Source organism: Gadus macrocephalus, chromosome 9 (genome assembly GCF_031168955.1).
Source record: "Gadus macrocephalus chromosome 9, ASM3116895v1".
NCBI lineage: Eukaryota > Metazoa > Chordata > Actinopteri > Gadiformes > Gadidae > Gadus > Gadus macrocephalus.
Window position 1 is genome coordinate 16202765 of NC_082390.1, and position 27165 is coordinate 16229929.

Sequence of the window (27165 nt, forward strand, 5' to 3'; positions counted from 1 at the left end):
GTGTGAATTAAAACGGATAATTCCATGTATTAATAGTATAAACAACAGTTGCCTATAAACAGCTGTTGCCAAACGCTAGCAGCTGTAGCTTTTGGCTTCGGGACACAACCCCGTTTGTCTCTTCAATGCACGCTCGCACTCTTGAAGGCCTGCTTCCCATATGCTCCTCTGCTTTCGTCACAATCCATACATCCCTCTCTTAATCCATCGGTCCATCTGTCCATCCCTTCTTCCAGTTCACAAAGGATCTTGCCAGTGGAGGTGAGGCGAGCCAAACCACCCCTCCACCGGAGAAGGTATATATTCCATCCATCGCTCTTCTCATCCGTCTGTCTGTTCGCTTTCTGTCTGTCTCTCTGTATTTTTCCCTTCCGTGGGAAAAAAAACGTGGAAGGAAAGATGAGCATTTGACCATAAGAGCATAACTTTCCGTTTTAATATATAGAAATCCGTAAACTAAACTGAATCCGGAAACCAAACTATTCATCATCCGCATGGATAGCCATGGGAACGACTGTGTATGTCATTATTTTTGCCCAGACAAATTGTTACGCTCACTAGTAGATCTGTCTAGCAGTATTGGCAGCGAAGATCAATCTGCCAATATTCAGACTCGCCTTCAGATAACATCACATCCCACTGCAATGGAGAATGTAAAACAAAAAAAAGAATCTTTTTACCATTGCCCTCCATAACCCTTTAACGACACCAGGGAATTTGTCGCCAGTGTGCCAAAGCCTCTGGTCCCAGCGGCTCGTATTATACCTCCACAGCCCCGGCCCTACCTCCGTGCCCTACGACGCTGCATCACGGCTACTGAAACCCCATATCTTTCCATAGCGATGCGTTCACACGAAGGCCCCGCGGCTCTTGGCGCGTTTGACGGAAAGGAGTAATTCATGAACTGATACAAAGGAGCAAATGGCACAGAGAAGAAAACAAAAAAAGAAAAAACAAGGCATTCCCCGAGATGGAAACATAAACTCCCCTTTGGTTCCTGCCAGTGTAGTGTATCAAGGACTCCGGCTACACGGGTAGAGTTCAGCACGCCACGTCTCGGCCACCGTAAGTCTCCGGCCAGAGGTTTCCCCAGATGTTAACACCTGGCTACGGGTTTAAGGCCTGCCAAGGAAGTTTGAAGCAGGGGCGTGTGTTCCTTCATGGCGTTCAGCCAACCTATGCCAAGGTTGTAATTTTTTATGTCGAATTCGGTATTTATATGTGCTTCGGGAAAGGGCTGTTGACCAATTAATTCTTTATCTAAAGCAGACCTAGACACGTCTCCCAGGCGTTCTTCATTACAAGGAGTGAATACGTGCACAATTGCGGAGGGATTCTAGTAAGTTCCATTTTGACTCACCGCTCCTACGTTTGAACCCCGTCCTGTAGGCATCATTAGTGTATTTATGTTCAGAGTCACTAAGGGTCCCCCCTCCTCTTCCATTCTTCAATGTCTAGTCCATTATTCCATCCCCATCATCCCTCTTTCCCATGGCTTCCACGCTCCGTCAATCCCATGTCATCAGGTCAATTCAATTAAAACTTTATTTACAGAGATTACAGGCACATGCGTTGTTAACATGTCTGTAATCTCTGTATACACACAGACAATACAAAATGATGTAAACATTTATGTAACTACAAATACAATTTGTATTTGTACAAAATAATAAAATAATTACAGCCAAGTAACTAAGGAGCTAGACTGGAAGGTTGCTAGTTCTATCCCCGGCTCCTCCTAGCTGCGTGTCAAGGTGTACCCGAGCCAGACACCGAACCCTATCTACTTCCAACGAGCTGGCTGTCAGCATGCATGGTTGACGCCTCCGTCGTGTGTGAATGTGTGTATGAATGGTTGTAGGTTGCTTTGGATAAAGGCGTCAGCTTAATGTCAATGTAAGTGTAACTGGCCCTTGAAGTGCATTTGTTTGACGTTGTGGCTATGTCTGCCATCGGTGGGTTGACGGTGCCACACATTTGAATGCAACAATTGTGGCCATGTACTGCTTTTTTATGTGGGTGTTTGTACTGTATACTGTACCGCAGTAAAGGAAGCCAAAACCTAACTAGGACTAGATGGTCAAACCCACATGACCAGCTCTGCAGAGCTATGTCGGTTGTTATCATGACACACATCTTGATCAAAGAACAGGCTAGGAAGGAAAGAAGATCATATTTCCATGTCACTAGGCCACAACATTTTCTAATCTCTGTTCTGTTCGAATCTCGCACACCAAAGAGTGAGCCACACTAGATCGGATGTGCTTGCTAAAAAGAGTCATGCACTTCTAAAGCGTGCTGAAGTCTTGACTGTCATAGTAGGCATGTGTTTGATGCCTGAGAAAATCACTCTAGCTTTTATTTTGATGGTTAAGTCATCATAAATGTTCATTGTCTATCTATGACCTTGCTATATATATGTTTATACACACACACACACACACACACACACACACACACACACACACACACACACACACACACACACACACACACACACACACACACACACACACACACACACACCAGATGAGTTTTCTATTTCACATTCATGAGACAAAGAAACCACCTCAGACAATTAATGTCTGTTCTCCACCTCCTCCCCTCGTCCATCTAGCTTCAGTCTGGAAGGCCTGGAGGTCGGGAGGGCAGTCAGCCCAGGCCACTGCCCACGTACGGGTGCGTATGACCGGGACGATCGGTCCGGGACAAAGGGGTCCTGGCTGGACAACCAGGAGAGGGGAGGGGGCTCTCTGGTCTCCCTCACAGAGGAGGAGCAGGAGGGTGACGCCAGCAGCCCCGTCAGCCAGGTGGGTAGAAGTGTTTGTGTGTGTGTGTGTGTGTGTGTGTGAGCGCGTTATCTTGGGCCTGCCTATGCACATGTGTTAACCATCCACCTCTCCTTCTCTCTGTCAGAGTGCTCACCGCGAGCTGTCCATGCAAACCAGCTGTCCCACCAGCTCCCACCACCCGCCCCTCACCAAGTCCATCTCCATGGTTGCCATCAGCCAGCGGGAAACTGACGGTGAGATTCTGCTCTGCTCGTTTAGTTTTTTTCCTACTCTACTGAAAATGTCTATAAATTCAATTATCTTCAATCTATTGAATCCATCATTTGTTGTTTTCTTCCCCTTCCCCCAAAATGTAATAATTTGTTGACAAAAATCGAAACAATGGGGGGGAAATGCTTTATGTTGATCCTCCTCGCGCCCTTGTGCAACACCTCTTCAGCAAATGGCCGACCTCGGGTGAAGCGGCGAATCAGCTTTTCCCTCAGTATTTCCCCACTCCTTCCCAAAACTAGAAGCCTCTTTTCTATTGGCTCTTTCTCCAGTGACGATGAAGGAGAGGGAGGGAGTAAGTACAGATGATTTTCAAAGCCCCAGAATGCCTGCTGTGGCATCGGTTTACCACTTCCCTCTCAGCTCTGCCCCTCCTATCCCCAGAGACAAATGCTCACTAAAAATGTGATTTGCTAAAAACCCTGGGAATAAAATGGACAGAACAATTATGTCGTGATGCATTTTGGTGGGATTGCTTGAATACAGAAAAAGTATTGCAATTCCAGCTACTACTTCGCAATCACTTTCGAAGTAGTAAGTGTTTTTTTTTAGTTTTTGTAATAAATATTTGTATTTTACCAGGTCATATTTTTGTTCTATCTATTTAATTCCTTGGTTTTAAAGTGTGACCCGTCCCAAATTGTCTGTCCATATTAACTGACTCTAGCCCCTGACCCTGACCATGACCCTGTCGGTCAGTGTGTGCCATGAGATGATTCAGTGTGTTTCCTCTATGTCGATCCTGCCCTCTTGTTGCCAGTCCCTTAATCACACCTGTAACATTTTAACATTTGATTCCAAACAGCACCCTTAACTTAAGATGGCAAGTTTCTACACACGCAAAAACAAAGAAGAGCAGTAAATGTTTCTCCAGTTTTAAAGTCACCTCTGTTGTTCTCAAAAAAAAATGTAGATAGTTGTCATTGGCTAATGTAGTATATCTTTTGTCTGAAAAAAGCTTGAAAACAAAATTGGTCAGTGGCCTGGCCTTAAGAACTAGATCATAGTCACATATTTAACTCCATGGCCAACAGCTGTGTGGGCGCCACTAGGTTATCAAATTTCATAGGGGGAACCAGACTTTACAGGAACATGGAATATTTTTGGAACTCAAATCGAGAACCATTTGAGTACTCGCACTATACCATGTGTGTTGTCAAGCGCTTTCTTGTATGGTAATCTATTTATATCCCAATAACCTGTCATGTGATTGTATAGTTGAAGTTTATGAATTCTCTAGTCCCCAGGCTCCACTTGGGGACTGGTTGTTTGTGTTTCTGTGAGGTCGTACTGTTGTTTAATGCTGTTTATAATTGTAGCCTCACTAGCTGTTGTGTGTCTGGTTTCCTACTGTAGGGGTCGGGTCTTTCTCCACTACCGCTGGGTCACTGGAATACAGGTGAGAATCAAAATATATATATGTGTGTGTGTGTTTGCAGACAAACGTATTCAAATATTGTGGATTTTAATCTTACCACTAGCGTTTGTTAGCAGAAAAGCCAAGACCAACTGTGGTCAAGCCTTTGCACTCAAACACGGAATCCCTTCCTGCCCTGTTAGTATCTGTGAAGAGGAACCGGGCCCATTGAGGAGCAACAGTGAGCGGGGAGGAGTCGGAGGAGGAGTCGGTGGTACCAAGGTCAGCCGGACGTTCAGCTACCTCCGCAGCAAGATGAGCAAGAAAAGCAAGGTCAGCCTCCCTCCTTGTTGTTGTTTTGACAGAACATGGCAGCCAGGGGCCCAGGTTTTGTTCTTTCTTTTTTCTTTCTTACACTCACACGCAAGCACTCAAGCACGGTGCCTGTGTGTCACTATAGGCGCTGCAGATTGCCTAATCTTGTGTTCCCTATAAGATGGAAACGGCGGTGCAGCTGTGCGGTCTGTTTACCCCGCAGACTGCTGGTGACATCACCTTATGCCTGCTCCCAGACCGCCTTTGTCACCGTCTGTCTGTTTCTACCATGGAAAATTCCTTGCATTCAAGGAATTCTCCTTCTGAGATTCTCAGAAGGAGAACTTTAGTACGCACTCGGAGAGAGAGAGACACACACACACACACACACACACACACACACACACACACGCACACGCACATTATACAAGGGGGTCAAAGGGTTTTTTGTTCGGTTAGTGGTCTGTAATCTCAAATAAAGCATATTTTACTAAGGTGAAACCATGCATATCTGAATGTGAGTGTGCCTTCATCGTAGAAACAAACTATTTAGTGTGTTTGTCTGTTGGGGTATGAGGGGGAAGTGATCGGGCAGGAAGGAAGAGGATGGCTTACGATACTCTGCAGCAATGTTTTGCACAAATCTTTCACACATTTAAATGGTACAGCGGAAGCTTGTTTGCTGGTGCGTGTGTGTGGGTGCTAACTTCCCGATTTATGCCAGACATACAAGTGTTGTCAAACTGTGTACGACCATCATATTCCAAGAAAACGGAGAGAAACACAGGACGTAAATTCCAGCGAGAGAAAGACGTTGTTCTCTCTTCTCAAAAGTTCTCATTAAGGAAAGCAACATGACATAAAAACCAAACCAAGACAGAGATCAGGACCGTTTCAGGAATGCTGTGTAAAAGGATCCAACGCTCCATTAGGAAGCGAGGAATAGGAGAAACCATTGCCGACGAGGTAGGACAAAGACATTGATGATTAAGGCTGTGTATCTTTGAAGAAATGCAGCTTAATGCTCGGTGTGATTTGATTATTTAATGATTTGATTCAGTGTGTCAGGCTTTATGTTTTTTTACGGACTCATAAGCCCTGACTCACTCTCGCTTTCTGTAGTACCCCATTATGGGAGAGATTAGAGAATTGTTTCCGTCCATGTTAAACGCTGTGTATCTAGGAAACCAGACCATAATACCGCCTGCTTGTTTATTGCACAGCGAACGGCAGCGGTGTGTTGTGACGTACGGGGCGCTCTCTCTCCCTGGTTGGTCGGAAATGAGCGCTGACCTGGGCTCTTAAGGCCCGTAGCGGGTACGGACCGGAGCCAGCACCAGAATAGAACGGCACCGAGACATGGAACAGAGGAGAAAACCCGTCACTTCACCAAGGCGGCCGTTTATCCAGCCCTCTTCGCTCAGCAGATTAGTGTTCCTCACCAGAGCGATGTGTCCTATTCGGGAGCAGCCACCTCTGTGGGGCGGCTATTCAGCGTATTTACAGTGGCAGGGGAGGCGTATAATCTATTGTGGTTGATGGCAAGGACATTTGACAGGGATTTATCACAAGCAGGCATGGTTCTGTACCGCTGTGAAAAAACCCGTAAGCAGGGCCAATAGACTGCTCTGTGCGAGATGCTCTGGGTTTTATCTGAGGGGACGGGGAAGTGTTAGACGTCGAGTCACAACAGTCTTTAAGCAGTGTGTATAGTGTACAGTTTTTATGGATAACAGGAACGGTGTTTCCTTTTTCGTGCTATTAATAGATTGGAATTTAAATAGCAACGGGTGATTTGTTTTAGTGATATTATGATTGCTTATAATATAGAAGGATGTGTGCTAAAGTGATACAGACCGTTGTGGGCAGCTCAAGTTCGGTTGTGTTAAAGGGTATAGTGGGATTGATTTTTACTTTATTTAACGAGGTAAAAGTCTTATTGGGATAAAAACTATTTGTCAAGAGAGACCTGGCCAAAAGGGCAGCATAGAACAGACAATACATATGTTTCCAACAAATAAGACACACAATCTGCACGCAATTGAAAGACAGTTTTGGCAATTCAAGTGAAGAATCAAACACGTATCTATGGAGGATCGTTGCCTAGGTGTTGACAACATGCGGTCACCGCCACCGCCCGACGTCACGATGCTAAGCGCCTCTCCCCCGGGCTCTCCTCTTTCACAGGGCAGTGACAAAGAGAAGAGGGGAGAGAAGGAACGCGAGGGCAAGGAGCGAGAGAAGAGGCCAGTGAACGGCCACGCCTTCTCGCCGGCCTCGCCCCCCCCCAGCGGCGCCTGCCCCCACTGCGGACGGCTCTTCCTGGCCAAGGACACCTTCCTCTGCACCAGTAAGTCCACGTCCCAGACACCTTGTTGGTTGCATGTGTGAGAGGCCACTGCCCGATCAATTATGAAGGCACGCCCTGATATTGAAACAATAAAAGAAAATATCAGAAACGTTGCTACGACTCGGGTGAAGACAATTAGTTCAGATAAAAACCTGCCTTGCAGAACCAATTCCAGTCGTAAAGGCAGCCCGTCATATATAGGTTGTGTGCATTTCCCAACTTTGCCCTACCAAATAATTTTTGCAGTCCTGGGTTAAACACATTAATTAATTGCATTAATTGCACCCATCCGTGTGGACCGAGCACAGACAACTACTCATTGGATTAAATTGAATCAATTAATGTAACGTTGCTCAGGACGTCCATCACTTTCTTTAAAAAGTTCCATTAATGTTTAAAGGCTCTCATTGTGTTATTCGCTATATTGTTTTGCTATGGAGGAGAATGGGGTGAGAGCATCATTTCCAGTAAGGCTTAATTCCCTGGCCGTGTAAACAACAAAACGTTTAATAATAACCAGACGTTTGGTCGGCGGAGAGATCTCCGTCTGGTACCGCAGGACTACTGGAAGTGTATGCATAAATATTATAAAATGAGCAGTGTACGATCTCTCAATTGCACGGTAAGTGGGGGGGTGGTATATGTGGGTATGGGGGTGTGTGGGTTTATGATGAAGTTGGTGTGTGGGAGGACCAAAGCCTTTGGGTGGGTGTTAACGCGTGTGTGTGTGTGTGTGTGTGTGTGTGTGTGTGTATGGTTTAATTTGTACATACACTCACCAACTTTGTAGTTGGTGAGTGTATGGGTGTGCGTGCTGTAGTGGGTGACAGTGTGTATGGGTGCATTTGTGTTGTTGTTGTTTTGGGTGTGTGCGTGTGGGTGTGTTGAAGTGGGTGTGTCTGTGTATAGGGGCGTTTGTGTTTGTTTTGAAGTGGCTGTTTCGTGTGCGTTTGCATGTGTGTGTGTTGTGGTGGCTATGAGGGTGGGGCGAGGGGGCTATAAGGCCATCGTCAACGGTTAGATCGCCGACACACCCCTCCAGCCTCCTTTCTCACACCTAATTCTTCATCCCTGATCATCGAGTCCTCTTCCTCTTTGTTGCGCCATCTTCTCCCTCACCGTATTCTTTCCCATCTGTCCTTTAGTCAGCTCCACGTCACACATCCGCTATAGTCAGCCTCTTAGAATTCCTTTTGTTGGAACCATCTTCAGAAATGTGACTTTCTGGTCAGTGACTATTTCTCTGGTAGACCCAGCAAGTGGGCGTCTAATCTACTTATCTTCAGATATGAAGATTTGGTGGCCAAGGCTCTCTTCTCAATATGATATCAGCACCACTGATGCCAGTGTTGACGTAAGAGGGGAGTCCGGTATGTCACGTGTTGGGATGGGGACGGCATCGGAAGGGCAGAGTTCCTGCAGACCACGTCCCAACGACTCCTGGTCGGGTTTCTGTGCGGGACAACAGACTATCTTTGGCCGGACGGTCCACACTCAAACAGTACTTTCCCACACAAAAGGGCCTGAAAAAGTAGCAGTAGAAATGTTTGCCAATTGTTGGGCTGTTCCATAAGTAGCGGGAACAGAGGAAGTATCCCTTTTAGCCCTACGGCCCACTCTCCTAAAGTCTTGCAACCTGTTGCATCATTCGTGCCGAGGGGGCGGTGTGTGTGTGTGTGGGGGGGGGGGGGGTTGGAGGTCGACGCGCGTGTGTGTGTGTGTGTGTGTGTGTGTGTGTGTGTGTGTGTGTGTGTGTGTGTGTGTGTGTGTGTGTGTGTGTGTGTGTGTGTGTGTGTGTGTGTGTGTGTGTGTGTGTGTGTGTGAGCCGAGAAGAGAGCTCATGGCAGCTGCGAGAGACCGCGGCGCATCAGCCTGTGTGACAATGTTGCTCCGACTGCCGTTGCCGTGGAGACAAACTTCCTGTTTGATACACAAGAGAGACGGGAGCTGGCGTCGTAGCCTGTGAAAGGCGCACTGTATGTGTGACTGTATGACAGAGGGAGAGAAAATGTATGAGTGCCTTTGTGTGTGTATGCTGCTGTGTGTGTGTGTGGGGGGTTGTGTGTGCACCGCCTTTGTGTGTGTGTGTGTGTGTGTGTGCGCGTGCGTGTGTTTTTGCGCTGAGACAACTGGTGAGATTGTCTAGGTGGACACTGGAGCGTATTTTGCCAGTGTGGGCTGTGGCTGGTGGGAGATGCAGGAGAATGTACTGTTTGTGTCAGCCGGCTGACTGTGCTCCCACACCTACGGCAGTGCTTTAAGAAGGCCTCTCAAACAGCCGAACGCCACTTCACCGACACGCGTCAGCAGACATGTCATGCCTTTGAATAATTCAGTACTTCATTTGCATTTGACGCCATGGCAGTGCATTAGCTGGGATAAATTCATGACTAATTATCAAAAATGTATACAGGCGGCACTCGTGGGGTGTACCGGATGGAGGTTTTGCTTCAAGACTGTTTGATTTTATATTGTCTCGAAGTGGTCTTGTCATGAAATGTAAGATTCATTATGAGTTAAGTGAATTATGATTATTGATGATGAATTGGTCAATTCATCATTAAAGGCGATGACAATGAGTTATGTCCCTAACATATCTGTCCTGGTTGATTTCAGACTGTGGTGTTCATGTCCACAAGAACTGTAGAGAGAATTTGTCCATCTGCGCAAAGGCGAAAATGAAGGTACGATATGCACCCACCCAAACATACCCACGCACAAACCAACATGTGTGTACACCTTAAGTATTCATGAAACTAAATATTCTTGAAACTTTCAATTACTTTCAACAAAAAAGTAGCCATTTCTGTTACTGGGTTTAGAACTGTGAATGCTTACAGCAAACTAATTCCTGTCACCCGTTGTCCACAGCAGCAGCTATTTCCAACAGAAGCCGCCACGGGTACAGCTGTCAACCTGAGGAGTAAATGTAAGTAGTTGGCCACAGTCATGCTAGTTAGCCACACACATGGTAGTTCACCGCATGAATCGTAGTTAGCCACATCCATTCTAGTTAGATAAACATTCAGGCAAAACCTATTTCTGCCGTTGTCTATTTACCGTCTGATTTTTGAGGAAGCAAGCAACTCAAATAAGGTCTGAATTGCGACTAGACCATCAATCACTGACACTTTGTGTTCAGAGCAAAATATATTGGAAAAATATTTTCACCTGGGTGTCAAACCACGCATCAACTATTTTGCGCAATCTCCTAAAAACACTCATTGGGGTCTTTCGTTTAAAGCAATCATCCATTTGGACGTTTGATGTGTGTATTAAATGTGGCTGAATCAGTTACCTCTTTCCAGAGCTTTCTTGTCCTTTCTCTAGGGCTTTCATTCAATGTATTTGTTTTGGCTTTGTAGCCTCTGGCCGCATGGTCACATGGGCTCCACTCACTGGCTAGATGTCCACGCACGCTTTTGTGTGCTTTCCTTTTGCGGCGCTAAATTATTTAATGTGTGTCGTGTCGCCGTAAGACATGCAAACCTTATCTTTGCAAATCACTGTGGTTTTGCACCCTGGCGGTTTTGGAAAATTATTTTGAATTGTTCATGAAAGTAATATCGTCATATCACACATGACTAATGAAAGCCTCACGCATATGAGTTATTCACACCCACACTAGTTAACCACACATTTCTTAATCAGAAATACCCCTTGGGGGCCACACGCACATTAGTGAGCCAAACTCACGCTAGTAAGCCACACCCACAGTAGTACCACAAATAGGAGGTTCATATGGGTGGTATTCTTGATGGGTGGCATTTGTTAAATGTCTCTTATTCAGTGTAACTCATGGAGTCAGCTAAAATAGACTATGGTGGCTTCCTTCAACATGCTTGTTTATCGCATGTTTTGTTGTTCCTCATGAAGCCAGTATTCATCCCCCGCATGGTTGAACGGCTTTCTGGCAGTTTACAAGAGAACTTGTTTGAATGACGCGTGGCTTATCGATCCCAACAAGGAAGTGCATTGAAATTGCACCATTTTCCCCCGAGTGATGACGGCCAATGTGTTTTCTTTTGGTCTCCCCACATCCAGCCTCCTCCTCCGCCTCATCGTTATCCTCGTCCTCGTCCGCCTCTCTGACCCGGGACCGCTGGTCCACGCTGCCCAGCACAGAGGACCAGGTGCCCCAGTCCTTCCCTCGGAGGAACCCCAACATCCTGTCCTTCAACACGCACAGCAACCTCTCCAAGAGCATCTCCACCAGCAACATCGCCGGGTGAGCACGCGCGCGCACACACACACACACCACCCCCACAACACCACAGACGGACAGACAGACGGACAGACAGACGGACAGACAGACGGACAGACAGACGGACAGACACTATGAAGGAATCACACTGTTGTTAATGTTATGTATCGTTTACACTGACTGCATTCCTGCTGACGGTCTTGGGTGTGTTTCCGCGTAGGCTGGACGATGTTTCTCTGAAAGGGCAAAAGCACCTGTCCCGCTCCACGGACAACCTCCATCAGGGCAGCAAGGTGAACGCCTCCACGGAGTCCCTCACCGACGAAGGTAGGATCCCGCCCCCCCCACCCCAGACCCGTGGACACGGGTGTACATTCACTCCCACACATGCCTGATTTCTCATGTGTGTGTGTGTGTGTGTGTGTGTGTGTGTTGAAGGTACTGAGATGATGGACAGTCAGCTGATGGGAGAGTTTGAGTGCGACGTCAAAGAGCTGGAGGCGGACTCCTGGAGCGCCACCGTGGACAAGAAGTTCCTCAAGCTGCACAAGAAGGACGAGGTCAAGAGGCAAGACGTCATTTATGGTAAGGCTGTTGACCGTAGCCCACAGGTACGATATGCAAGTGTGGCGATTTCGAGCTCGGCTTCCGTCCCCTCCCTCTCCGTGCTGTCTCTAGACCCCGCCCACCCTAAAAAACTGACGCACGCTGAAAGATAAAAAAATATATGGAGTAGGAGGAATTAACTTAATAGCCTCAAACAAATCATTTCAATGACAGAATGTGATTTATAACACATTTCAAACTTAATGTGAATATTTTACCAGTTATATTTTATTTCCAACTGGTTATCATGTCATAACCCTGAGATTAGGCCATGAACCCCAGGTGTATGAAAAATGTACTTTATTTTAATAACAGGTCCTTTTATTAAACACACACACACCAGAGATGGAAATTAACTTTTTTGCCCACCAGCCACTCATCTTTTTTACCAGCCACTTTTTATGTGCTATATATTTTTTTAATATATGCGTACATTTTAAACAACATAATAGTAACAATAGATAAGAAAAGTGTTTTTCATACACATCATTTTCTCCATCAGAAGTGATTTTTATTGTAAGTAGGTGCTACCAAGGAACTGAGTTGAAAATGTTACTCTTATCGCATATGATGTATATACAAAGTATTTTCAATAAAAAACGAATTGACATATTAACAATAAAACAACATGCATGGCTGGCTACACCATCATAAGTCAATAGGAACATTTGTTTTTTTATATTTACATGTGACTGCATACAAATGTGTCCACAGACATGGTAGCTAACGTATGATGGTAAGCATTATTGGCCCTTAACACTAATATTCAGAAAAAACACTGCCTCAAAAGGCTATTGGCTTAAGCAATACAAGTAGAGGCATATACTTGAACTTTATACCCTGAACTTTTAAACGTTGCAAACGTGCAAAAACATAATTATATATTTATGTGGCATTCAGTTCAATGCTGAAAATATATCTGTGGCATTCAGCAGGCCAATGCTGTGGTAAAGTGTGTAAAGTATGACCATGTGTTTCTTTCTGTTCAATAGATAGAACTTTATCGATCCCAGTGTAGGGGAAATTTGTTAATCTTTGTCCCTATAAAACAATAATGGTAAAAAAAAAAAATACAAAACACAACGGTAACTGAGTAAGTCCAACCATCCAATCTGAAGGCTATACTTAACCACTCCCCCTACTCACTTCCACCAATGTAAAGCGAACAGAACTAAGTAGGGGAGGGCGTAGCCCAACTAGTTTGTGAACGACCCAGAGAAACGCAACGCAAATTCAATGTGAACATGTATGAGGCTTTAATAAAACCCCGGACGGTTTTGAAATTCCGCCACACAAGTATCTCAAAAAGAGGGCATGTCCGGGCAAAATAGGATCTCTGGTTCCCCGACATACGGGAAACCCATTTGATTCCTACCTGTAACATTGTTAAATAGCGGCCCAAATTGGTGGGAGCTATCCTGGTCATTTCTCTGCGTGAGAAAGTGTGGCGTGTGAGCGTGTGCATGGGTTGAATTGCGTGTTACTTGAGAGCCCTGTTACTGGTATATTATCCCAGATGTTGACAGTCGCAGTTCAGCAAAAAAGGCATAGAAGAAGAAGGGGGCCGGATGTTGACAGTAATGGTTGAGGAAGTGTGCAGCGCCGTATGACAAATGTATTAAATATGCAAATTTGATCGGACCTGACTGGAAAGTATTACCCGACACAGTGGCGGGTGAAGTGAAACAATTCACCCGCCACCATACAAATCCACCCGCAAATGGCGTGTGGCGGGTGTTAATTTCCATCCCTGACACACACACACACACACACACACACACACACACACACACACACACACACACACACACACACACACACACACACACACACACACACACACACACTTCGTTCACAGTGCATAAGTTGGCAATATCAGATGAACAGCACAAACATCATGGAATCTGATATTTTTATACTCATTTGGGACACTTTCGAATGTGGTCCTACTCAGATTCAGGTCAGATTTTCTGTCAACAACAATAGCCCCTGCAAGTTCTCCCTAAAGTTCAAAACTTTGCACAATGTTCAAACCAACAGTTTTTTTTTTTAAATATTTGTAACACAAATATGTTGAGTAACACATTTCTTTAGAAATGAAAGGATAAAAGAATCAGTTGATCATAGAAGAACATCAAGCGGTGTAATAAATGTCCACACTGGGCCAACCCCACTGCGCGTCAACTAATAACTTCGACTACAAACACTGACGTCAGAGGCCTCCATGTTTACCGTTGTGTGCTGCGGGTCTGTGTTATCGGTCTTTGGTGCACGCAGGCCTCTTGGGACTGTGACCAGGTCACTCTGGAATCTGATATCGGCCACATTTACAAGTGGGATCCAGCGATCCATCACAATGGACCACTGAGGCTTGCAGTGTGAACAGAGGCTAACCGCGCCTTGGCCTCCCTCACAGAGCTGTTTCAGACGGAGCTGCATCACGTGCGGACCCTGAGGATCATGTCGGAGGTCTACTACAAGGGCCTGCAGAAGGAGCTTCAGCTGGATACCCAGACCCTGGAGAAGGTATGTACCCAGTCACACACTCTAGACGAGGTACACACACACACACACACACTCTAGACGAGGTACACACACACTCTAGACTAAGGTAATCTAAACCTCTGTCTGTGGTAGAGGAAAGCAAAGGGATTTGAAAACGGAGGCCCACTTAAATTCATGGTCTTCACCCCCCTGCTGTTCTCCTCAGGTGTTCCCCATGCTGGATGACCTGCTGGAGACACACACCCACTTCCTCACCCTGCTGCTGGAGCGCAAAAGGTTCTCCCAAGTGGAGGGCCGAGGCCCCAGCAGCTTCCTGATCGACAGCATCGGAGACATCCTGGTGAACCAGGTCAGCGCAGAACCACTGCTGTGTAATGTGTGGGATATAGAGCAGATGTTGTCTGTATACATAATAGCTGAATGTGTTTTGTATCCAGTTGGAACCGGCTGGGAAAATGCCCCTATGGGATTTTTAATGACAACAGAATGTTTATTATTATTATTATTATTATTATTATTATAGTGTAAAACATTTTTGCGATAAAGTTTTATGACATAACATTGACACTGAAGAGCTTGACAACGTTGCGTTCTCCAGTTTTCGGGCTGCAATGCCGATCGCATGAAGAAGGTTTATGGAAAGTTCTGCAGCCGCCACAACGAAGCGGTCAACCTCTACAAAGAACTCCACGCCAAAGACAAACGCTTTCAGGCCTTGATCAAGGTATGCACTCACTTGTAACACTGTGGCTGTTATTTAACCATTGACTAGAACCATTTCACATCGCTGATCCATCCAGAGTTCACAGAGTCTAGTACATAAAATGAAGCCATGCTATTTTCACTAATTTGATCACGGTCACAAAGAAATGATCATTTTGAATACATGTAAAGCCTGGAGCTCAATGGGCCTGTGTTTCTGACAGAGGCTGATGAGCAGCAGTATCGTGCGGAGGCTCAGCATCCCAGAGTGCGTTCTGCTGGTGACACAGAGGATAACCAAGTACCCCGTTCTGATCCAGAGGATACTGCAGCACACCAAAGGCAAGCTTGGCGGGAAACACTCACACTGACACAGTGATGGATCGATGAATTACTAAATATTTGTTATTGCAATTTTGGGATATTTTCTTTTATGCTAAACAATATTGCGACCTCGCAGAGGTCTCAATTAATGCACAGGGAAAAAAAGGACATGAATGAACAAAACATTAGTCTCACAAATCCGTCTGAAGACTTGAAATTTAAAGTAAAATGTCTCAAGCTCAAATCTCAGTGAATGGGGGATTACATTCTTTTGCTCCTTATTTGGTTTGACCTATCGCCCTGCTACGCGCTAGTTGTTATCTTCGGTTGAATGCTTAACCCACTCGGAAAAAAAACGTAACTTCGCCCCTTGAGGTTCTGGTTTGCGGCCCACGCTTTCCGTCTCCCCCTAGAAGTTCTGCTTTATCATATCAGACATAATTCAATCAGATTATGCAAGATTAATATCAAATACCATCTCATCTCATCTCATCTCATCTTCGTCCGCTTATCCGGGGTCGGGTCGCGGGGGGAGCAGCTCAAGCAGGGGGCCCCAGACTTCCCTTTCCCGGGCCACATTGACCAACTCTGACGGGGGGATCCCAAGGCGTTCCCAGGCCAGTGTTGAGATGTAATCTCTCCACCTAGTCCTGGGTCTTCCCCGAGGTCTCCTCCCCACAAATCAAATACCAAACGTCTACAAATCAATGCTTTACACAAAGTAGGCGCCATAGAACGTGAATTATGAACCATGAATCATGCGTGGCACAATAACAACATCTCATGACCTTGAAGCTCCCTTTCCCCCCAATGTTTGAGGCATCTGGGCATTGGGAGCGCTGGGTCGACAAGCAGGCGTGAGGCTAATGCGACTGGGCGGCCCGTAACCTCCTCCCCTCCCTCCCTCCCCACAGACACGGACGAGGACCACGCCTGCGTGTCCGAGGCGCTGCGCTGCGTGAAGGAGCTCATCGCCGCCGTGGACAGCAAGGTGAATGAGCAGGAGAAGAAGACGAGGCTGCGGGAGGTCTATAGGTGAGTGGCTGTGCACACGCAGGGGCTTCAGCAACCGCTGAAACCAGCTGCATCTGTGGCTCTTGTTTCACCTTTGGCACAGCAGTTCCCCTGGTGCCACAGGAACTGAAACTAGGGGTGTGAAAGTATTTCAGCATAGAAGAGGGAAGTAACAGTTTCAGTTTATAAATGTGGCTGTAGTTAAAAGCAAAAGTAATCCATAACATACTGTTCAAGTTAGCTGTGCTTTGCTCGGAAAAGCAGTGCTTTGTGCTTGGAAGTCGATGAAGTGATGTTGGGTAAAATATATCTCAACGAGTGACAGCCGCGGCTATCGATGCATCAATGTTTTAATAATGTTTCCCCTCCTTGTGTGTGTGTTTACAGTCGCACCGACAGTAAATCCATTATGCGGATGAAAAGCGGTCAGATGTTTGCTAAGGAGGACCTCATCAGGGGGCGCCGACTGCTGCACGACGGCACTTTACAGCTGAAGAACGCTGCAGGGCGTCTCAAAGGTTGGCACTCCCTCTCCCTCAGCCTCACATTGTGGTTTTCGTGTGGTTTGTTGGTTGCTTCCCTTTTCTTTCTTTTTATCAATTCTTTCTATTTCTTCCTTGAATTTCTCTTTACTTTGATTCTCTTTTCTCCTTTTCTTCTTTCTTTCTCTACTGTGTGTGTGCGTGCGTGCGTGCGTGCGTGCGTGCGTGCGTGCGTGCGTGCGTGCGTGCGTGCGTGCGTGCGTGCGTGCGTGCGTGCGTGCGTGCGTGCGTGCGTGCGCATATGCCCTAGTTTGACTCTGTTCCCTGTGTGCAGATGTCCATGCCATGCTGCTATCAGACGTGCTGGTGTTCCTGCAGGAGAAGGACCAGAAGTATGTCTTCGCCTCCCTGGTGAGTTGGGAGGCAAACGGGCCCACGCTCTCTGTTGATGATGCTACGTCAAGCCATCATACAGGGAATCTCTTAGGAGGAGGCTGGCCCACAGATTCAAACATGCATCCAGAAAGCGATGCTGTTTGATTTTTCACGTCAATGTGTTGGTTATTGTTCATTCTGTCATGCCTTGTGTCTCTCAGGACCAGCGTTCCACTGTCATCTCCATTCAGAAGCTTATCGTAAGGGAGGTGGCCAATGAAGAGAGAGGTCTGTACACGCTGAATCTTTTGCTAGAACATCTTATAAATAAACCTAAATCTCTGATTAAATGATTACAGAAATTTTGTTTTTTTTGTAAATCTGTAGTGCGTGTAGCCTGAAATCCTTTCACATCTGCAACATATGTGGATCAGAGAGATGTGAATTCCTCCCAGATCTCTTGTGTGGGTGTACTGCCAGGAAACCCAACAGTGAGTGTCTCTTACAAAGCCGTGTCTGTGCCTCCCTCCAGGTCTGTTCCTAATCACGGCCGGCACCAATAACCCAGAGATGGTGAATGTGTTGGCCAGCAGCAAAGACGAACGCAACACCTGGATGAGCATCATACAGGACGCAATGCACTGCATGTAAGACGATACGACTGCTTGTAGTTTGTTTCTGTTGTTATTTTCATTTTTTGCCGTTGGCTTCTAACTTTGTACATACTCACAATTCCTAACATTTGATAATGTGTCGATGTCAAGTGTCGATGATCATGAAAATGCTGCTGATCATCGCCCTATAAAAAAAAGTCACCTATATTAAAAAATGTAAACATCACTAAAATACAACTACCGTATTTTCCGCACTATAAGGCGCACTGGAGTATAAGCCGCAGCAGCTAAATTGAATGATGTGTATATATATAATCCGCGCTGGAGCCCGCCGCTTAAAGGTCGGGGGGCGCGGACCGGTCATAGAGCCCATAGAGTTAAAGTTGGTGGACGATAACCTGTAAAATCCATAGATTTAGGAGGTCCCCTAGTGGCCGTTAGCTGTAAAGATCCATCGATTAGCCGCACCGTTATATAAGCCGAATCAGAAAAAATCGAAAATGGGAAAAAAGGCGCGGCTTATAGTCCGAAAATTACGGTACTTATATAAAAACAATTGCCCTGCATCACAAAAGCTATGAAGCCACCAAAACACCCACTGTGAAAAGTAGATCCATGCTATGCATTGTATGCATAGTTTAGTTCTAAAACTTCTCACCCATCCCATCGTGTGTTTGTTTGTGTGTGTGTGTGTGTGTGTGCGTGTGCGTGTACGTTCTTGTTCTTGACCCTGTCAAACATTCAATGCATTGGTTCCTAATGCAACCTAGTCCGCCTCAAGCTTCCATCAAAAGCAAAGTTCTACTGCTTCGGTCTAAGCCCAAACTCACTCCAAAGGCTGAGAACACCTCACTCACGACGTGAACCATGCCTCTGTTGACTGTGGCTTCATTTCCCCATCCCGACAAACAATTCACGTTTTTGCCATTCGGACTATCTCGTGCTCCAGGCCCTCCTCCAGTATTGGTAGTGCCTGTTCTGTCTCTTTTACCGCTTTGCTGGTGGCTTGGCTGATGCCTCGCTGTACTTCTGGGGCCATATCTGTTAAACCGCTGCACTCGACTGCTTGATCCTTTTGTATTTGTGTTCTTCTGCCCGCTTCAGAGCATTGTCCACTGTTTGCTATTTCTTATGCTTTCTCTCTTCTATTACCGTCATTGGAGGCTTCAAACAGTTGCATCGTTCTTGGACGACCCTTTAAGATGATGGCCAGTGCCATCACTTCTTCTTTGTCTTCTTCAAGGCTGTCATCATCTTTAAGACTTCTATTTTTCCATTTGGGAAGGGGTGAAACTAGTATTGTCGGTTCTGAGGGATACGGGAATCGTTTTTCCATGCCTGCGCGTCCTCTCTGGAATGGGTCAGGGCCGTCTGTACTGTTGAGGTGTGGGTGGGAGGGTTGTTTGGTAAGCCGTTCTTGGTGTAGTCCTGGATGTTCCTCTACCTCCATTTGGGGTCTGTGGTTTTTCATAGAATCCAGGCGTGGGTACCTGGCAGCGGCTTTGCAGGGATGTGTTTTGGTAGATGGGTGGTGGTCACGTGTTGGGTCGATTCGTCTGCTTTGCTTGCTTTTGTCTCAACCTTTTTCCTACTCGTGCTTTCCCATTGTGGCACGCATCGGCGATGTGCAGCTGGTCCAAACTTGAATATTTTTTAAATATTCAATCTACCCTCAGGTGGAGGAAAATGAAGGGTACAAAACGCAAGTTAGAAAACAACTGCGCTCAAACTTAGGACATCGGGTATAAATACAACTATGTAATAACCTCGGAAATGAAGGTTCTGATTAAATAATTTGTTTCTTTTTTTTTTAACAATATTATACCAACACTGTGTAGGCTTATTTAAAACTCAGTTCGCTCTTCTGGCCAGACACAGGTTATGTGTCTGGCCAGAACACAAGTTATCTGGCTGTGTGGTCCGGCTTGCCAAATGAAGAAGTTAAACTCTCTTGATGTAGCTCTCTTCATTAATCCTGAATTGCTTGCCAAATGAAGAGGATAGTTCAAAGAAGGGTTCAGTTCCATGGCTTTTGTTCCAAATAGACCATAGAGCCAAGATGTAATGATCAATACTTTATTCGCGGCCTCCTGCAGGATACCTCAGCAACCAATGCCATCCTGCTTCATGGTGGACTCTCTTCTTGTCACTCTCGTACTGTGTTGTCTCCCATTATGTGCTACTCTCTCATTATTTGTCATCTCCTTTTTATCACGTCCTCTCCCATCGTTATTTTTAATTAATCACAAAACATAGTTTGTCAAAACACATGGGACAAGGACGGGGCTATTGCATAGCCTCCAATCAGTACCTTTTTTCCAAGTTAAACGTATGAAGCCTCTGATTCCTATTGGGTTACCATTATACAGAAAAGGCCAATCAGTCACAAACCCGCCTACATCCTCTCTAGGTTGAACATTGGCGGGGTGTGGTACCTGGGTAAGATTGGCACCCTGAACTGTGGGTCTGTGGGGGATCTGTCGATGGACAGTTGCATGAATTCCTCGCTTCTTCTTCAGGTTGTTCATGTGTGCATGTTTGGGTGACGCAATCCTAACTCCCCCTGTTTGGTTGACTTGTGTCGGACAGAGAGAAGGAGGAGGACGAAGGGGTTCCTAGCGAGACGGAGGAGGACCGCAGACAGCAGGAGACCAGAGCCAAGGAGAGCAGAGGTACACAATCCTCACATGGAGGAGAAATCTGTTTAATAACACCAATAATATTCTACTCGACGACTACGACGAGCAAAATAAAGAAAACAGAAACCGTGGAAAACAAACCCCTAACAAACACAGAGACTTAACTGTGTGTTTGTGTGTGTGTGTGTGTGTGTGTGCGTGCGTGTGCGCGTGTGTTCTTTCTAGAACTCCTGAGGCTCAAGGACCAACAGATCGTGCTACTGCTGAAGGAGAAGGTGAACATCTTCAAGGACCTGTGTGACCTCAGCCCCGCCCTCGACGAGGGCAGCCAGCCAATCGGGGAGCGCATGCTGTTCAGGGCCACGCCCGATGAGGTCACCAAGGGAGAGCCGATCATTAAGGACGCCCTGAAGGAAGGTGTGTGTGGGTGGAAAGAGCGGTTAAGATGTGTTCATTTACTGAACACTGTGCCACTCAGCCACACATCTCCAGTGACATCTCCCAACAGTCCAAACTGTTGGAGCACTTTCATGGTCTTGAATCCAATTGAGCCAAAAATCTACTCCAATCTTGTGAGCTACTATCTGATTCAAAGCCAATTTAATCAATTATCTCTGTCCGCCGCTCTTGCCCTTTTCCTAACAATAGTGGAGTCTCTGCATACCTTGGTGAACAGCAGTGTGGGAGGAGCGGGAGGCAGTACCACCATCTGCCTGACAGGGGGCACTGTGGGACCGGTCTGCCTTCCCAGAAGGGCTGAGACATTCGGCGGCTTCGACAGTCATCAGATGAACAGCAGCAAGAGTAAGACCTTTTGGTGTACAGACACACAGACAGACAGACATTTAATACACTCAAGACCCTGGCACACGCAGGCACATAGAACAGCAACTAAAAGAAAATCAAGGCCTATATATCGAGACCAGGTGAACCCTGATTCAAGTAACATTAGAGACACATTTGTGGCAATAGATTGGCCTCTAAACATATATCTACATAATATTAATGGGATATGTTACCATTAGCAATTTCCCATAGTAGTACATTTTAAATAAGAATACTTCTCTCGAAGAGAATATAGTATCCAGCAATTAGGTGAAAAGCAGTTTGGCTTTACACAAAGTATGTCAGTAGCCTTAGTGAATCTAGATGGCTGCTCCAGTATCAAGGCCTTGTGTTAGTCTCTTGCAGGAAGACTGCAACAGGTGCATACTTGTTAACAGCTGGAGCCGCCACTAGCAGCTTTGATGGGGAATGACGCATTCTCTCTCTCTCTCTCTCTCTCTCTCTCTCTCTCTCTCTCTCTCTCTCTCTCTCTCTCTCTCTCTCTCTCTCTCTCTCTCTCTCTCTCTCTCTCTCTCTCTCTCTCTCTCTCTCTCTCTCCTTTCGCACCCAGGCGGAGAGAAAGAAGAAGGAGATGACGCACTTGACCTTCGCAGGACTGAGTCAGACAGCGTGCTGAAGAAGGTGTGTGTGTGTGTGTGTAATAATTGATACCACCGCCCGCCTGGTTGTAAAGTGGTCTTTAAAACGATGCAGCTTCTTCTGTGTGTCGACCAGGATCTGAGATTGTTACAGTGCGGTGCCGGGTGTGTTGGTCATTAGCAGGCGCCACAGCTTGTTGATGTGTGTGTTTGCTTTGCTCCACAGGGAGCGAACACCAGCCTTCAGATGTTACTCAAGAGAAACAATGAGGTTAGTGTTTTGCGCCACGGCTAAGCTCTACTCCCATGGCTCCGGCTTAAGTCCACAGTGTTCAGATGCCATTGGAGTCCGTCTTTAGTGTTCATCTTCATTTAGGACGGGCATTAGTGGGACAGCTTCACCCAGAGATAAACAAATAGATGATCAAGCAAGCAGCCTTACAGACAGCTTCGGTGAACCATTCTTTCTCGTTGTTATGAAAATGTGAGCTAACGCCGTTTAATATCAGCAGGTCCAGCACAGTGTGGGGAACCTCTACAATCTGCTGACATCGCTGCAGGTAGGCACGGACACACACGCACACACGGGTTATTCTCAGAGAGTTAACTCAACTTTTATCACCTGTCTCTCCGTGCTTTTTCCCATGTTCAGCTTTGCATAAAAAAAACATGACCTGCCTCTTTTCCCATAAACGCCTATCTCCAACAGGCCTACACGATAAATTGCTATCTCCAACACAATACCCAGAATTCCTCGTCTCGGCTTTCTTTTTTATCATGACTTCCCTTAACCCCGCCCCTTCCCTCCTGGCCCCTCCCCCCTCAGGCTGTGGTGGTGCAGCAGGACAGCTTTGTGGAGGACCAGAGGCTGGCCCTCAGCGAGCGCCTGGCCGCCCAGCCTCCCTCCAGGAACTCCTCCTCCTCCTCCCTGTCCCAGACCTCGGGCTACTCCTCCTCGTCGCGGCCCTCCTCGCTGATCGAGCAGGAGAAGCAGAGGAGCCTGGAGAGGCAGAGGCAGGAGGCGGCCAGCCTGCAGGTACGCCGAGTCCCCCCGTCTGTCCTAGCCCCCCGCCCTTTATCTCGAGGGGGGGGGGTCTCCTTTCGACCGGCCAGCGGTCTGTGATGTAGGCCTGTCCACCGTGTGCATGAAAGGCTTCGAGTGGGTTGTCCTAGACTCCTATCTAGCTGACTTCGGAGTGGGTTTTTAGGGTGGCCGGTAGCTGAATAGTCTTGAGTTAAAGAAAAAACTTATTATGATGACATACAAATAATAATATGTACGCCCAAACAACAGATCAATATTATATGCTGAAACCATTTGATTGCCTACCTGTCCGTCTGTTTTCCCATCTGGCCTGCTGCTACGCGTAGGCCTGTCACGATGATTACGTTATCGACCCATATGAATTGATCAATCACCTCGATAGCAGTCTGCACTGCAAGCCAATGTTTACTTGCACTGGGGGGCGTGAACATAGGTTGCTTTTAATAACATGACGTGGGCAGTTGTATCGCAACCGTTTGGTTTTGGATACCAACTTTATCCAATATGGTGATATGGTGGGGAACAACATCCAAAACATGGATTTATTAAGGACTGCACGCCCACTTATCATAATCCCCCTCGTCCACCAACTGCCACTTGATCATCAGCTTGTTTGCACTAGGCTGCGAGAGGTTTAGCTTTGACTCACTCAGGAGAGAAATATCTTATAAAAATGTAAATTCCAATTATAATGAATATTTTTAAGAAATAAAAAAGCTAAATGCAATTTGAAAGGTTGTAATTGCATTATTATGCCATTGTCATTATATCAGTGGCTTAAAATGCTCTTAAAATTACAATAATATAATTTATCGCAATTATTTCTCGGACAATGTATCGTCCATCAAACAAAGTTACCGTGAACTACCCACCTGAGGTCGCTTTGCAATCATTGCTCATGACCGAGTCTTCCATGGGGCCAGGCAGACCTACGGCTAAAGCTAGCAAGCTAGTCGCGTGTTCTGGGGCCGTGGCTTGGGAGGGCGCTCTAAACGATGGGATTTTATGCTTTCAAAATGTAGCTCACTCTACCCCAACTGAAAAAGCAAAAGCAAAACAGTACCACAGTCAGCCAGGTAATCAGACTGGGTACCCCCAGCCCGCTCTGCCGGGGATTTGAGTTCGCCCCGCAGCAGGGGGTAGAGAGCAGCATTGCTTTCCTTCCTGTTTCTGAGCCGCTTTTACTGGAGCCAATCACCAAGCCGGCTTTTACCCCCCTGGCACGCTATTGGCTGGTTTAACACAATGACGAAAAAGGAAAGCGACGGCAAATCGCCAATTGCGTACGGAGTCATTTGAACTCAATGACTCCGTACGCAATCGTAGATTGAGCTTAAATGACAGCAGGAAATAGACAGGCCGCTGTCGTTTTCTTCAGCACAAGAGGCGTGATCATTTCATTTAAGCTCAATCTACGACTGAGCTTGGTGTGGCCCTAGCCAGGCTACCAGGCTAACACCAGCACCAGAGCACCCCCCCTCGGTGGCTGACCCCCACCTCCGTCCCCTCCCGCCCCTTCAGAAGCAGCAGGCGGCGCACCAGGAGGAGCGGCGGCGGCGGGAGCGGGAGTGGGAGGCGCGGGAGCAGGTGCTGGGCGAGCGGGAGGCCGGGCTGCGGGCCGAGGAGGAGGCGGCGGCGGGGGCCCACGCCGCCCTGGGGGCGGAGCGGGAGGAGCTGCAGCGGCGGAAGGAGGACTACCAGCGGGACCTGGAGCGGCTGCGGGAGGCCCAGCGGCGGCTGGAGCGGGAGAGGGAGGCGCTGCGGCGGGAGACGGAGAGGCTGGAGGCCCTGAGGAGCGAGGAGGTGAGCGGGGGGGCGGGAGGAGGAGGGAGGAGGAGGAGGGAAGCCGTGGGGGTTGTTGTCTGAAGTCTGTTTCTTTTTTTATCAAACGTGGGACACATTGATAATGACTTCATGACAATGAGCTATATAATAAATAACCCAAAGACGCTCAAATGAATCAATAAAAACAGAGCCTTGGCTACGGCTCATTTACGTTACGTCTACATTTAGGGCATTTAGCAGACGCTTTTATCCAAAGTGACCTACAATAAATACATTTGGCAGAAGAACAATCGCTAGGTTTACCAATTCCCTGTATACAACAAAGATAGCTAGGACAAGAGGCTACACAACACTAGTACCGTAACTACATACGACATACAATAAGTGCATACATTAATTGCCAGGACGTACAACGTACATTAAGTAGGAGGGCTGTGCAGTCTAGGCGAGCTCTGAACAGGTGAGTCTTGAGTCTTTAGTGGAAGCTGGTGAGCGTCTCTGCAGTCCTTTACATTGGCAGGGAGCAGAAGACTTAGGCCCAATCCCATTTCTTCCCCTTACCCCTCTCCCTTGTTTTGAAGGGGTAAGGGGTTAGGCCTTAGGCCCCATCCCATTTCTACTCCTTACCCCTTCCCCTTACCCCTTCAAAACAAGGGTGAGGAGTTGGGGGTAGAAATGGGATTGGGCCTTAGTTCTTACTCCGGCAGCACACATATGGTAGCTTGACGGAGAAGGAGAGCCAGCGAGGTTGATGCATTGAAAGAGACAGAAACTGGCCCCTCGGTAGATATCGTCACTGGTGCGCTGAGCACATAAGCGATACGTCTTGTGGTGCCCCGAGGTTTGACTCCCACCTGTGATCCTTTGCGACATTTCATTCCTCCCTCTTGTTTAATCTACTTTTCTGTCTCGCTTCACTGTCAGGTCTGTAAAGGCACAAAAAAGCCCAGGCAACTTTATATAGAAAAAAGAGAGACTGCTGAAGCCTGACATTTCTTTTGGCCGTTTTCAACCATGGCCACCGGACAAAATGTTCCCAAAAGTGCCGGAGGCTAAGTGTTGAATAATTGTGTCCCAGAGTCACCATCCTTCCCCCTCCGGCCTCTACTTTAAAAAGCCCTTTCACTGCCCCCCCCTCCCCCTCCCCCCCCCTCCCCCTCCCCCCCCCCTCCCCCTCCCCCTCCCCTCTCTACAGTCCGGCGGGCTGCAGAAGTTCCAGCGCACGTCCTCCTCCACCTCAGAGGAATCCCTGCGCTTCCACAGCTCCAGCTCCCTGGACCAGGAGTCCAGAGAGGCCCCAGAAGCTGCCAAAGAGGTAGACCCCGGCAGCCCACTGCCCAGCCCGGCCTCACGCCGGGGAAGTCAGCCACAAAGCAGTTGTTTGCAGCCTTCCCGATATAGACCGGGAAATAAATTGATGTCTCCGGAAGCTAATGTCTCGGAATGCCGCTAAGGAATGGGGAGTTTGAGTTCATGGTGTCACGCAGTCTACCAGGATTTAGTGATTTTAATTTCCCTTTCCTTTGTTTAATATATGAACACATTCCATTTTGCCACGGGAGGAAAAGGGAGTGTTCTGTGTGTCTCTTGTCTGGCTTTCAAAACGCAACGATGCCCCTTTTTTTATAGGTGGAGCTCTCCTCCTCAGCACCGACCAAAGAGCCCTTCCTGCGCATAGGATCCAAGCGCATGGGCAAAAACTTCAACCCTTTCTCCTCCTCCTCCTCCTCCTCCACCTCCTCGTCATCCAAGCCCCAGGGAGGGGACAAGGATGCCCAGCTCCCCAACCGACTGCTCCAGCTGGCCAAGACCAAGCCCAAGAAGGAGAAGAAGAAGAAGGGGAAAGGAGGAGAGCGGGAAGAGACAGGTACCACTTAAAACGTAAACAGAAAAACTCTTCCATTCAATCTGCCCTCCTTGTTTTAGTTCTGCTTGGTTTGGCCTCACGCGCCAGACCTTAGAGGAATCAGCTCAAATCTCCTGTGAACGAGGCGTCTCATTGTTTTTTATGTCTCATGCTCGTTTAAACCAATCATGCTGCTGAATCTGTAAGCGGGAAATTGGCTATTAGCGGAGAACCCATCCGTGGCCAGCACTGGTTAACTATTCAAAAAACGATTAAGGTTTAACATGTACACTGGGTAGACTGGCCACTATAAAAATACACTCATTAAAACCCCTCCTCAAAGCTTTATCCTCGTGATGAGCTTCCCCTCTGTGGAATAGAACAGGAGCCGAGCCGTGTCCATGACCCTTTGAGCTTTTGGTTTCCGGCCCAGGCTCTGTGCCGTCTCCCCCCCCCCCCCCCCCTTACTGCTGGTACAACACACTAGGCCTGATGGATCCCAGATTACACTTAGAA

At 47.2% G+C, this 27165-nt stretch overlaps 1 protein-coding gene and 2 long non-coding RNA genes across 10 annotated transcripts in view; 2 read left to right on the top strand and 1 right to left on the bottom strand.

Moving 5' to 3' along the window:
• The window catches only part of LOC132464669 (uncharacterized), a 299834-nt gene that overhangs the window by 85426 nt on the left and 187243 nt on the right, over positions 1-27165 (bottom strand). The gene's annotated exons all lie outside the window — the stretch shown is intronic.
• akap13 (A-kinase anchoring protein 13) overlaps positions 1-27165 on the top strand; it is a 61514-nt gene that overhangs the window by 30053 nt on the left and 4296 nt on the right. For 3 of the 8 annotated variants that reach the window (XM_060061166.1, XM_060061171.1, XM_060061175.1), the window contains 30 exons: positions 237-296; positions 2618-2810; positions 2917-3025; positions 4419-4461; positions 4623-4752; positions 6922-7084; positions 9701-9768; positions 9956-10013; positions 11129-11312; positions 11509-11615; positions 11727-11873; positions 14311-14420; positions 14605-14748; positions 14998-15123; positions 15326-15443; positions 16340-16460; positions 16827-16957; positions 17256-17332; positions 17518-17584; positions 17829-17943; positions 20500-20582; positions 20775-20966; positions 21198-21353; positions 21946-22016; positions 22200-22244; positions 22483-22533; positions 22800-23009; positions 24540-24821; positions 25999-26118; positions 26433-26670. In XM_060061166.1, the coding sequence (XP_059917149.1) occupies positions 237-296; positions 2618-2810; positions 2917-3025; positions 4419-4461; positions 4623-4752; positions 6922-7084; positions 9701-9768; positions 9956-10013; positions 11129-11312; positions 11509-11615; positions 11727-11873; positions 14311-14420; positions 14605-14748; positions 14998-15123; positions 15326-15443; positions 16340-16460; positions 16827-16957; positions 17256-17332; positions 17518-17584; positions 17829-17943; positions 20500-20582; positions 20775-20966; positions 21198-21353; positions 21946-22016; positions 22200-22244; positions 22483-22533; positions 22800-23009; positions 24540-24821; positions 25999-26118; positions 26433-26670 (3719 nt within the window). Of the gene's footprint in view, positions 1-236; positions 297-2617; positions 2811-2916; positions 3026-4418; positions 4462-4622; positions 4753-6921; positions 7085-9700; positions 9769-9955; positions 10014-11128; positions 11313-11508; positions 11616-11726; positions 11874-14310; positions 14421-14604; positions 14749-14997; positions 15124-15325; positions 15444-16339; positions 16461-16826; positions 16958-17255; positions 17333-17517; positions 17585-17828; positions 17944-20499; positions 20583-20774; positions 20967-21197; positions 21354-21945; positions 22017-22199; positions 22245-22482; positions 22534-22799; positions 23010-24539; positions 24822-25998; positions 26119-26432; positions 26685-27165 lie in introns of all 8 variants that reach the window. The other 5 variants (XM_060061172.1, XM_060061173.1, XM_060061168.1 and 2 more) reach the window with 4 other exon arrangements.
• On the top strand, positions 7091-8908 carry LOC132464668 (uncharacterized). The gene is made up of 2 exons (XR_009527318.1): positions 7091-7891; positions 8127-8908. It is a non-coding gene; the product is annotated as an uncharacterized LOC132464668 (long non-coding RNA).